The following is a 12,088-nucleotide window of genomic DNA, read 5'->3' on the forward strand; positions in this document are numbered from 1 at the left end:
TATATATATATATATATATATATATATGTATGTATGCACGTTTGCTTGAGAGGTTCGTAAGAGAAATAACTGAGAGACTAACTTTTGGCCCTACTGCGTTCCCACGCAGAGCGAACAGAAGAAGTTCCTTCAACAACATAAGACCAGATCTGAGACTTACAGCAAAGCTGCGGCAACTATGAAAAAACAGAGAAAAAAGTCAAGGGGTGCTGGCAAAAGTGGACTTGCGATGGATAAAGAATTGAAGAATATGCAGATACTCGAGGAAGAGAAATCGAAACTCGATGCATTTTGTGAACAAAGTTTAAAAAACGTGAGTGATCTTTCCTTTTTCTTCTTTCTATATTCTTTTATTATTATTTTTTTTTAAAAAAACAAAAAGAAAAAAATTTTTATCTTTTTTTTTACGTCTGTTCGTTTCCCCTTTCCAGGCTATGACACAAGAGAGAAGAAGGTACGGATTTGTCCTTGAACGACAATGTTCTTTGGCAAAGCATTGCGCCAGCTTTTACGAAGTCGCACTCGCTGCTCTTCATCCATCGGTTGACAAATGGCGCGAAGTTGCAGCCACCAGAGAGTATTTGCCACAATCCGTTGAGGACATGTTCGCTTCGAGACTGAGGGTAAGTTTGCAAGAGAGCGTCGAACGACAGCCTTGCTTCAATTCAACTTCGGTCCTTTCATTTCGAAATTTTCAACAAATAATTATAGATTCAGAATAGGAACGAATGTTATTGGAAATCGAATCGTTTTAGAAAATCATTGTTAACTAACAATAATAAATTAATAATATTGATTCATTATTATTTTCTATAATAGCTATTGTGAACATTATCTAGTGGTAACCATATTATTTCGGGATAACAATAATGATTAATAATTGATTAATATAATAATACATATATATATATATATATATATATATATACACATATATACATATTATTTAGTAACTGTAAGAAATATTTGTACGTCCACTATCAAAAAATAAAGTATGAAATGAATAATAGCTATTAAAAAATTATAAATAATTCAATATGTAGAATAAGTAAAGTATCTAGGTGTCCTTGGTTTCCATCTTCATAATCAATCATTTTTATTATACATTTAATACATTAGATTATGTTTCTTAAAAAAAAAAAAAAACTTGTTTAAAAATTGAACGATACGTTAATTTTTAATTAATCGAATTTCCATAAAGTTAATAAAGAAAAAATTTGTTTCTTATCCATTTTAGCAAGTCTCTTTCTGGCCTGAGGACGAGGAAAATGGTGGATCCGAACTAACAATGAGCTCACAATTGAGGAAAACACGAAGCATGGATAGTTCTTGTTTGGAACTTCGTCTTGGTCCACCATCTGGCAACACACCCTCCAGTGCTCATCACGGACCACCACCGCATTTACCAGCTGTGCTTTCCAGAGCACGATCAGAGGCCAATTTGCATGCTTCCACGCTATCTCTCGGTCCAGGTATAAGGAAACTATCTTTTTATATTGTTTTTTCTTTCTTTTCTTCATTTTTTTTCATATGATCATTTATAGTGGTAACCATTGAATCTAACGGATAAATAATCATATACATATTTAATATTACCATTTTATTTTTGTTCGTTTTATAAATAAAAAAGTAAGTTTGTTATTCGTTGTAATAATATTAATTACATGTCGACTTTATAAATCGACAACAATTGATAGTGATTCGTTATCAATGAAAAGACTTTCCTAATATGTATTAATGCAATCGTTGTATTTTATAAGGACAGAAAAAAATTATATTCGATAATTACAGCTGACGAAAGCAATGCTATTCAATTGTCCGGAATGTCGAATAATTTTGAGAATCATAATCAAAATATTTTATTTAAAATAATCCAAGATAATGAACGAACAAATAGTGAAGATTGATAATAAACCTGGAGCAACGAATATTTCGGATATCTTTAAAAAAAGAAATTAATTAAAATTGTTTCTATACTATCTAATTAAAATTTTATTTATTCATTTTCTTCAAACACGTACGCAGAATATTTTATTGCGTTAAAACATTATTAGAAGTATCAGTACGAGGAGGTTGGTGGTATAGATTTCAGCCTTGTAATCGAATTTATAGGGGAGGTCCGAGTAGAAATCTGACGCGCAAGCTTTTAGTACTTTAGTTACGGATTCAGAAGGGATCGAGCATGTATCGATTGCGCTCTATGTAATTTGAATATGCCTTTAACTAAAAGCAAAACGAATGAAAACGTTCTCTCTCTCTCTCTCTCTTTCTCTCTCTCTCTCTCTCTCTCTCTCTCTCTTTCTCTCTCTCCCTTCTCTGTATCTCTACGAGTATCACACGTTGATTATTTTTAATTACTGAAAGATAATCAAATTAACCGCACTCGAAATTCCCACAATTTTATTTTTTCACCTTTCTTTTGTTATTATAAATTATTCGAGGTATTACAAAATATGTATACATGCATACATATATATTTGTTCAGTGAAAGTTTTACGTTATCAATGAAAAAGATGATTACCTCTCCGAATGACACAATCGACGATATCGACAAAAATTTTCGATTCGATTATAATATATATACGTATCTACTCTCCGATTAACTTCTTTTATTATTATTATTAAAAATCATTCGAGGTACAACAAATCATTCGTTTATTTATTTATTATTATTTTTTTTTTCTTTCAATTCTTTTTTCCTTCCACGAGAAAGAATATACGTCGCGATACGTGCTCGACGATATTTCGATATTTATTAACCATCCTTAAAGTTCTTATCAATTTCCAATCGAAATGATTGGACCGAAAATTGTTCTTACTATCGAATCGGAGCGTCAAAGCGCGTACGTTTGTATTCATGCGAACGTAACAAAATGTTGAAGCTCGAACAAGCCAGGAGTGTTCGCTAAACAGTTAGAAGAGGATCGAACGAATACAGAGTAACGTTTTCGCGGGTGGACAGCATCATCACCGTCATCATCGGCACGAAGGGAGAAGTATGTATATAGCGGAGTAGAAAAGGGGTGGTGAGGGTGGTGGTGAGTGGGATGTTAAAGAGGAGGGGGTAACCATCAGCGAGGGTTGGTATACCCATCGAGTGTCGAGCTCTTTCGGTTGTTATTTGCCCTCGCCGCTCGAGGATTTGCAATTTTTCCACTCGGATCGTAACGAAAAGCGAGAGAAACAGAGATAGAGAGAGAAAGAGAGATAAATAGAGGGAGATAGAGAAAGAGAGAGAGATGGGGGGAGATCATGAAAGCTCGCCGATCGAATTGCCGGCAAACCGACGCGCGAAATCGATCGAAAGCTCGTGACCTCCCTCCTTCATCCTACCCTCCTCTAGCAGCCGCTTTCCCAACTCTCTTCGAATGCGTTCTTTTTTTTTCTTTTTTCTTTTTTTTTTTTTGCCAAGCGACGCACTCGAAATAGCTTGCTAATTTGCGAATATCCGAACGCTCAAGTAGTACCAATGTATATGTATATGTATACCTGCACGCGTATATGTATATACGTACTTGTTTCCTACGCACCACGCTGGACCATCCCAGCAGGCATTTTTACCCCGTGAAAACTTGCTCACCCCGAGACACCATCACAACTACCGTCTCTTTCATTTCTCTCTCTGTCTCTCTCTCTCTCTCTCTCTCTCTCTCTCTCTCTCTCTCTCTCTCTCTCTCTCTCTCTCTCTCTCTCTCTCTCTCTTTCTCTCTTTCTCTCTCTTGTTATTTCGAATTACAATGTTCACTGATTTCGCACACGTTACTCCTACGTAATACTTTTCGATATCGTTTGAATCACAAATCAGTCGATTGTTTGCCAAGTGATTCGACGTTCGAATGATTTTCTACCTACCTGTATTAGTCTACTTCTCTTCTATCAAACCCACTCTCCCTCCAAAACAACCAACCAGTTAGTAATGTTTCGATGTTGCCGAGAAAATACTTACTTTTGTTGATCCCGAGTTAATAGTGAAAAAGAGAGAGAAAGAGAGAGAGAGAGAGAGAGAGAGAGAGAGAGAAATTTTTGAAACGTTATTATTATTACCTTTCCATTTTCATATTCGTTCGAAAAATACGTCTCGACGTAATTATAATGGCCGCGTAATGTTTATTTTAAGTAAATAAATTCATGGAAAATTAACGAATATTGAAATTAACGTGGATTAAGAAATGCAAGCACGTTGGCGCGATGCGTTTATTCGTAATTCTTTCGCTCCAGTAATTTCACGGTTTCCGACGAGCACATATTCGATATTACACTGACCTTTGAAAATCCTCTTTAACCCGAGCTCGTTTGGAAACACAGACGGCGCGGATAATATTGGAGGGTAGTTTTGAATAGAATCGCGAAGGGAGACAGATATACATATAGATACGGGGGTTGGATTCGGGCTATTCAAAATTGCCGTTTTCCATGTTTTATTTCAAGCTATTCGTGTAGATATCCCAAAGTCGATGATGCATAAATCATTATCCCTCTTATAATCTCATCTACTAACGCTGTACCAGATTTTCGAATTGAAAATCTCGTGTTTCATGAGATTATTTTCCTTCTTTTTTATTTGTTTATTTTGTTTTGTTTATTTAATCCGTAATCATTTCGAATTTTTCGTAATTTGCATTTAAAAAAAAAAAAAAGAAACATTTGAATATTCAATATTTTTTTTTATGACGAATGAAACATTTGTAATTCAAAATTCATGAATGATGGTAGCAATAATTATTATTTATCTATCTAGTTTTCGGAATCGTACTGTATACAATAGTCCGTTCAGTTTCACAAGGATGATTTTTGCCGTATCATAATTTCAAAGACGTATTTTCTAAATTATACCAGCAGTTAATCGTTCGGCAGAAGTTTCGGTTACATCGCGGCTCGTTCATCGTCTTCACCGGGTCTCTATCCACTAGATTTTCAATTATTATAAATCTTCGTATCACACGGAATCTTTAACCCAACGCATATTTCGTTCCGCGTAGTTTCTCTAACCCCTCCTGTACCGTACCATACAATAGCCCATAAATTCGAAACAGGATTCTCTTTCCCCTTTTCTACATCCTATATTCCTTCCCATAACGACATTGACAATGAGAAAGACCCGTTGATAATTCTTTCATGCATGGTTTCATCCTAGATCACCGTGAAGCGGAAAAATATACAAGAAATATTCTTATTTTGCATGGAATTATCATAAAAGTATTATATACATATGCAATGATCATTTTTATCCTTTACGGTTCTTTAACTTCTCACGAAAGTCAAACGAAAATATTTAAAACGTTCTGGTAAAGAAAGAAGAACTCGGGAATAATTAAGTATAATTTATGCAACGATCTCTACCGTTTGAAATTTCTTTGAATTTCATCGTATGAACACAGCAAATATTTACTTTTAAGTTTTAACATCGATACATTAATACGAGCTCACTTTTACATAGAATATTTCAACGAATAACCTAGCATCAAATGCATCGATTCAAAATTACTTAATCCGAAATCAATAATTTCAAAAAAAAAAAAAACGATGGTTTCACTTTCTTAATAATCGTTGGATCCATTCCCATTATTCTTTGGAATTTCTTGAAATGAAATAATATTCAAAATTGAATCTTTCTTTCTTTTTTCTCTGTTTTCTTTTCTTTTCTTTTCTTGGGTAATTCCCCGAACACGCAGAACATGGAAAATAGATCTTGCACACAGTGAACGACCAAAGTTGAATGATATTACACGAAGGTTCTTTTTGTATTTGCAGAGGTTCCGGAAACTCCACCACGACCCAGATCCATGGCTCCGCCGCTTTCTCGTAGCAGCGGGGGAGGAATAGGAGGAGGAGGAGGAGGAGGAGGAGGAGGAGGAGGAGGAGGTGGTGGTGGTGGTGGAGGAGGAGGAGGAGGAGGTGGAGGCGGTAGCGGAGGCGGAGGTGGAGGAGGCAGTAGCAGCGGCAACGGCACAGGACCGATTTCTGGGGGTTGGGGAGATGCACCACTCGCAAGAGCACTCTTCGCTTATCTCAGCTCCGGAGAGAATCAGTTGAGCTTTCTCGAGGGTGATCTCATCGCACTGATGGGTGAGTCCTTGCCAATCCGATCAGAGAGAATCCCATTCCACTTTCCCATTCGCAATCGCCATTAATTCGTTGCGATTCTATTCGTGAATTGTCATTGAAATTCTAAAGAACAGGATGTGATTAACGTTAATTGGCAGGATTTCCCTAGTTAGATTTCTTGCAATTGAAACTTTCAAATGGATATTTGAAATTGATATGCGGATCGTTAATCGTTGTTAGGTGATCGTCAAAAGGGCTGGCAATTCGGTGAAAATCTGCGTACGCAAAGTTCAGGATGGTTTCCGCTTGCGTACACCGAAGTTATTATCGATGATAGTTTAGGGTAAGTCTATATAGAATATTTGTGAATTTCGATCAATAATTATAATGATCGATAACGTATCGAGAATTAATGTAATATCTGATATAACGTGATGTAAAAAGATCGCCTAGTCATGGTGCAAGCAACGGTAGAACACCGGAACCACAAGCAATTCCACCGTGTAAACCACCACCCTCTCGTCCACCAGTCACACCGAGTAGCATCGACGAGTTATCGAGTGGTCATCATGGTTCTGGAAGCAATAACATGAACAGCAATAGCAATAATAATAACACCAATAGCTGTGGAACACCAACGAATGTCCCTAATAGTAACAGTGCACACAATTTAGCTACTCCTACGGCTCGTCAGTCTAAATCGGTGAGGATAAATGTGTCATACCGAGTCGTATATCACATTTATATATTTCTTTTTTTCTTTTCTTTCTTTCTTTCTTTCTTTTTACTTGTCCTTATTACTTTTCGATTGAGAGTTCATCTTCGTCATCGATACGACGATAAATTTGTTTCTATTTTCTACCAGATCCGTCCATCGGGTACATTACCAACTGTCTTAGCTGGTGGTCGTAGAGTTCAACCACCTGTCCCACCAATTCCACCACCCCAAGCGGTGACTTCGCTTCACAGTAGCAACGATAGTGGATTTTCTAACGAACCACCTGCTCAACCGGATATCGATTATAGCGACGACGAGGCCATGAGGTAAGAAATATTCTATTGTAGATTTCGATTGCACACCGGAGACACACTTTGGGATCTTTCATTCTAACTTACTCGATCGCTATCTCAAAAGATAAAGATATAAGATTGACTATATTAGATTTTAGATTGGAACGCTTCTGCCTGTTTGAATGAGATTAGGCGTAAGGATTGGAAGAGCTTTGTAAGATAGCTGTGGCCCGCATAAAAATTTCTTTTTTTTCTATTTTTTTTTTTTTTTTCATATATATACATACATACATATATATATATATACATATATATTGTTCATCTTTATGTTTTTTTTTTTTTTAATCGCTATTACTTGGTATTTGGTATATGCTAGAGACACTATAGATCTCTTTATAGCTGCGTTTTTCTGACGTAGCCGTCATTAAGATACTACTCCCCAACTGCCTCGATCGGGCTGATTAAAAAAAAAAAAAAAAAAAAAAAAATGTAGGATTAACGATGAGAGGATCGACCCTGCCACCTGCGGTACGTTAACAGAGCCTACGCTTTTCTTTATTTGCTATGACGATATCGTTTTCTCTCGTTATTTGTAGATTCCGCATGCGTTATCGTGGTCGGTGGAACTAAAATCCGACGTGGTGATGGCTCACACTTTTCTTTTGGATCCTATGCTCCGAAACACCAGGACACATCCGACACGATCCCTTCACACACGATCCAAGTTTTTTCTTCTTTTTTTTTTTTTTTTCTTTGTTCATCGCATATGCAAGCTGTACAGCGTACCAACGAATCACATTTTCACCTTTTGGCTCCCTTGGTTGTCCTCGTCCGCCTCTCATCACGTAGTTTATCTATTATTCTTCTTTTCTCTCTTTCTCTTTCTCTCTCTTTCTCTTTCTCTCCATCTGCACACTTCTTTTTTTTTTTACTCATCCTGAGCCTGAACGATAAAACAGACAACGTCGAAGAAAGCCACGTCCTGAAAGAATCACCGAGTCGTCTGGGAAGCAACAACTTCAACAACAATCGAAGGACGATCAGAAAAGTTCGAACGAGAAGAATTGGGAAAACGATTCGTGGAAGACGATATCGCGGGATGAGAAGAGCTGGCAACTTTATAGAACGGCGATGGACTTGTGGGCAGAGTCTAATGCGAATCAAAACAACGAGAACGACGAGCCAACTTCGGGGAGATATTCCAGTGGTAACCGGCGTTATGATAACACTCAGGATAGACAGAATACTCGTGACTACTCTAATCGTAGTACTTTGGAGAATGGTCAGTCTACGACTGGTAAACGGGGTAAGAAAGTTCAAGATAAAGTTCAAAAGAACGAATACGATTCCCGTGTACGGCCAAATCCAAATCATCGAAATAAATTTTCTACCGGCGAGGAGTCGTCAACCAGAAACTCTAACAGAAGAAATAACGAACAAACTCAGTCGAGTTTGCGCCGAGAAAATTCTAAGCGCGGTAATAACAAGGAACAAGAGGAAACCGAGGAAGACGAGTTGGATATGGACGACGAAGAAGAGGATACGTATGGTTCTGGCGTTGATTATCAAAAGAAATATTACAACGATAGAATCGATAATCAGGATAGAAACTCGCGTAGAAGTGGTTATCGTTCGTTAGAGAACGACGAGTCGAAATATGAAAACGAAAAGACGTCGTCGAGTCCTTCGTCGGATAGCGACGACGAGAGTACGATAACCGTACCGGAAACAGGTAGGAAGGTTGAACATATCGCACAAAAGTTGGAACAGACTGCGCAGAAGTATGCGCGGGAGCACAGTCCACCGAAATTTATCGAAAGAAGAAACGATTACAAGAGCTTAGAACGTAACAGAGAGGAGAAGCAACTTCAGAATAGTTATGACAGGTATAACAGCAACGAACGTGATAGGAATCGATTGGCTCAGAGATTGGAAAAAGATAGGGATAGATATTTCGATAAGTCTTCGGCAATATCTGGGAAAAGTTCGACCTACGAAAGAGAGAGAACGTTCGAAAAGAATCCCGATAGAAATAGAAACATAGAACGAGCTTCTGGTCGTCGTTTCGAAAGACCTAGACCACCTTCGGAAGAAGCACCCGAAAGGCCAACCGACGTACGTGGTAATTATTTCCGCGATCGTTGTTATTCGGATAAAGAGGAAGCTATTTATGGTGAGACAGGTAGGTTCACCAGAGATCCTATGTCGCTCGACAAGGAACGCGGTTACGAGTCTAACTTCGAGACCAAATTAGAAAGAACTAAAGTAATCGAAAGACACGGTTATCAGACCATGTTAGGACAACAAAGTAATCTTCAACGAATGGAAAGAAACGAACGTAACAATAGTTTAGAGAGAAACGACAACAACAATAATACTTTGAAGGACGACAGAAGACCATTGTTACCTCGACAAACGACCGCGGTTGGTCATTTGATTCAAACCGGAAGATCCTTCGAGGTCGACACGAAAAGTCCGAAATTGGTAAAGAGAACTAAATCCTTTTGGAGGTTCCGCAGGGATTCCGACGTTTTAGAGGGTATGGCACTTTGGCAGCATCGTTCTCTCGTTGATATACCGAAAATGATAAAGAAGGAGATGACCGAGGATAAATCTAACACGCTTGAGAAATCAACGAAGAAACGTAGCTCCGATGGTAGTCCAACATCTAGGCGGAGTCTTGAGAAACATGACAGTGACGTTACGTTAACGAACGAACAATCGAGTCAAGAGGAGCCAAAGCCAGCCGAGAGGATTCACGTGCCGGATAAAAACGATTATTTCGAAGACTTTCCAACTCCTGCTGAAAGACCGAAGGTCATCGAAAGATCGGAGTATCGGATGCATCAGGAAGAGAGAGCCTACTTCGTTGGTAACGTTTCGAGAAAGGCGATAATCGAGAAGGAACGCAAACGTAGCCTCGAAGCAAAGAGGAACATGATCGTTGCCGAGTTAAAGGAGAACAACGAGGCCAAGAGGAACGAGAGGAGAGGACAGAAGAATTATGCGAATGAGAACGATAATGGTCTAATACGTAGCTTCAGCGAAACCGAGGCTTCCGACGAGGAATCCACTTACAGTTGCATCGTTGTTAAGGATCAAACGGTCGCGGAGAAGACTCTATTACCGAGGACGAAATTAAGGAGAGATTCTGATCGTGAAAGGGACAAGAACGTGTGCGGACCATGGTACGATCTATGGGGTGTCGACTCGTCGGTCAACAACAAGAAAAAAAAGAAGAAGCAGCAATAAGATTCTCTCTTTCTTTTTTTTGTTTCGTTTCGTTTCGTTTCGTTTAATTTAGTTTAGTTTAGTTTAGCTTAGTATCGTTTCGTTTCGTTTCGTTTCGTTTCGTTTCGTTTGGTATCGTTTTTGTTTCTTTCTTTTTAATTTTATTTTATCCGATTTTTCTTCTTTTCTTGTTTTTTCTTTTTTTTTTTTCTTCTTTTTCTTTTTTGTTTCCCCCTTACGACGTTCCTTCTCACGCGTACGTTTCAGTTCTTCTTTTATTTTGTTTTTTTTTTTTTCTATTTTATTTTATTTTTATTTTAGTTTATTTTATTTTATTTTATTTTATTTTGTTTTATTTTGTTTTATTGTATTTCGGTTTATCTTTAGTTTTAAACCTATTACAAAACCCCTGGACATTATTCCACGTGGTCAGAATTCTCTCGACGATGAATGTACTTTACGATGATAGCTTGTGGCAAATTATCGTCGTTGTCTTGTGTTTGTCCCCTTTTCACTATACGTAAATATCATTTGAAAATCATATATGCTTTTGCTCGATGTTTATCCCTTTTCGTTTCGATACTTGCTCACAGTCCTATGAGAATATTACGTGTTTTTGGTCAAAATCACCGAGGTTGAACCGTGCGAGGACACACAACGTTATGGTTGTTGCTTCACTCGTAACTCTTGTCTCGATCGCTCTCACGGTACAACGACGTTGCTTTAATAAACGTATGCCCTTTTCGCTAGAATTTTGCTTCCGTACGTTTCCGAAACACATGAACGTTATGATTCGTTGTAAGTTTTCCCTCAGTATGTTTCAATGTATCGTCATTTGTATGCCATGCAAATTTGTACCTGCATAAATGCATGTACCTTAGGTTCGACATGTTATCGTCATTATCATCATTATTCTTATTATTATTATTAATAATATTTGATATTATTATAATTTTCAATGATACGACTATAATTGAAAGTTTAGAGAATCATTGAGATAATAATTCGATCCTACCTGTCTTCGTCTTTATCCAAATATTTTCTCGAAAAGATCGAATTCCTATTGTATATCATTTTTATATTACATATTGCATTACGTTATCTATAGGGATAGTAATCTCTCTATTTGAAAATCTTACAGGACCAACATATTTGCAACAGTGAAACTACGAAAGACGAAGACTAACGATCGATCCGCTCCAGCTCTCTCATGAGATAAATTATTTCGATAGATCGCTTGAACTCCGAATCAACAGAGAGAACAAATAAAAATGTTTTTTCTTTGCTTTGACAAACGACAGTTCCTTCGCGTTGCCGTTTTCGGAGAACCGAAGCCGGACATGATAAACAAACGAAAACAAAAAATAGAGAGAGAGAGAGAGAGAAGAAAAAAAAATACAGAAGAAACGAAATAATCAAAAGATATTCAACATTAACATGGATGTCCGTCCAACCAGTACGTCCATATTAAAGTCCATTATCGCTAGAAATTGCTATCTTAAAATCAAAAGAAGAACACTCGCCAGGAAAGCTAATCGCAGCTTTTTATCGCAGAAAAGTAGAAAAAAAATAAAGATAAAAAATTACAAAAAAAATATATAGAAAGAAAGAGAGAGAGAGAGAGAGAGAGAGAGAGGGAGAGAAGGAGAGAGAAGCAAACGCGCACTGCCAATTTTTCGAGGGCATTTCCTTTCCAGAGAGACTGACATTTTCATTAAACGATTAGGGACCATCCTAGCGACGTGATCGAAAAAAAAAGAATATAACATGATATAGACAAAAACCAAAAAAAAAAAAAAAA

General features: G+C 37.4%; 1 protein-coding gene across 7 annotated transcripts in view; it reads left to right on the forward strand.

Moving 5' to 3' along the window:
- The window catches only part of LOC122632415 (GATA zinc finger domain-containing protein 14-like), a 144,977-nt gene extending 134,622 nt beyond the window's left edge, over positions 1–10,355 (forward strand). For all 7 annotated transcript variants that reach the window (XM_043819203.1, XM_043819169.1, XM_043819186.1 and 4 more), the window contains 8 exons: positions 110–313; positions 432–623; positions 1,238–1,472; positions 5,752–6,066; positions 6,286–6,388; positions 6,490–6,748; positions 6,911–7,089; positions 8,016–10,355. In XM_043819203.1, coding sequence (XP_043675138.1) covers positions 110–313; positions 432–623; positions 1,238–1,472; positions 5,752–6,066; positions 6,286–6,388; positions 6,490–6,748; positions 6,911–7,089; positions 8,016–10,308 — 3,780 coding nt within the window. In that variant the 3' untranslated portion in view covers positions 10,309–10,355. The remainder of the gene's footprint in view (positions 1–109; positions 314–431; positions 624–1,237; positions 1,473–5,751; positions 6,067–6,285; positions 6,389–6,489; positions 6,749–6,910; positions 7,090–8,015) is intronic.
- Positions 10,356–12,088: the final 1,733 nt, after the last annotated feature.

This window comes from Vespula pensylvanica, chromosome 1, assembly GCF_014466175.1.
Source record: "Vespula pensylvanica isolate Volc-1 chromosome 1, ASM1446617v1, whole genome shotgun sequence".
Taxonomy (NCBI): domain Eukaryota; kingdom Metazoa; phylum Arthropoda; class Insecta; order Hymenoptera; family Vespidae; genus Vespula; species Vespula pensylvanica.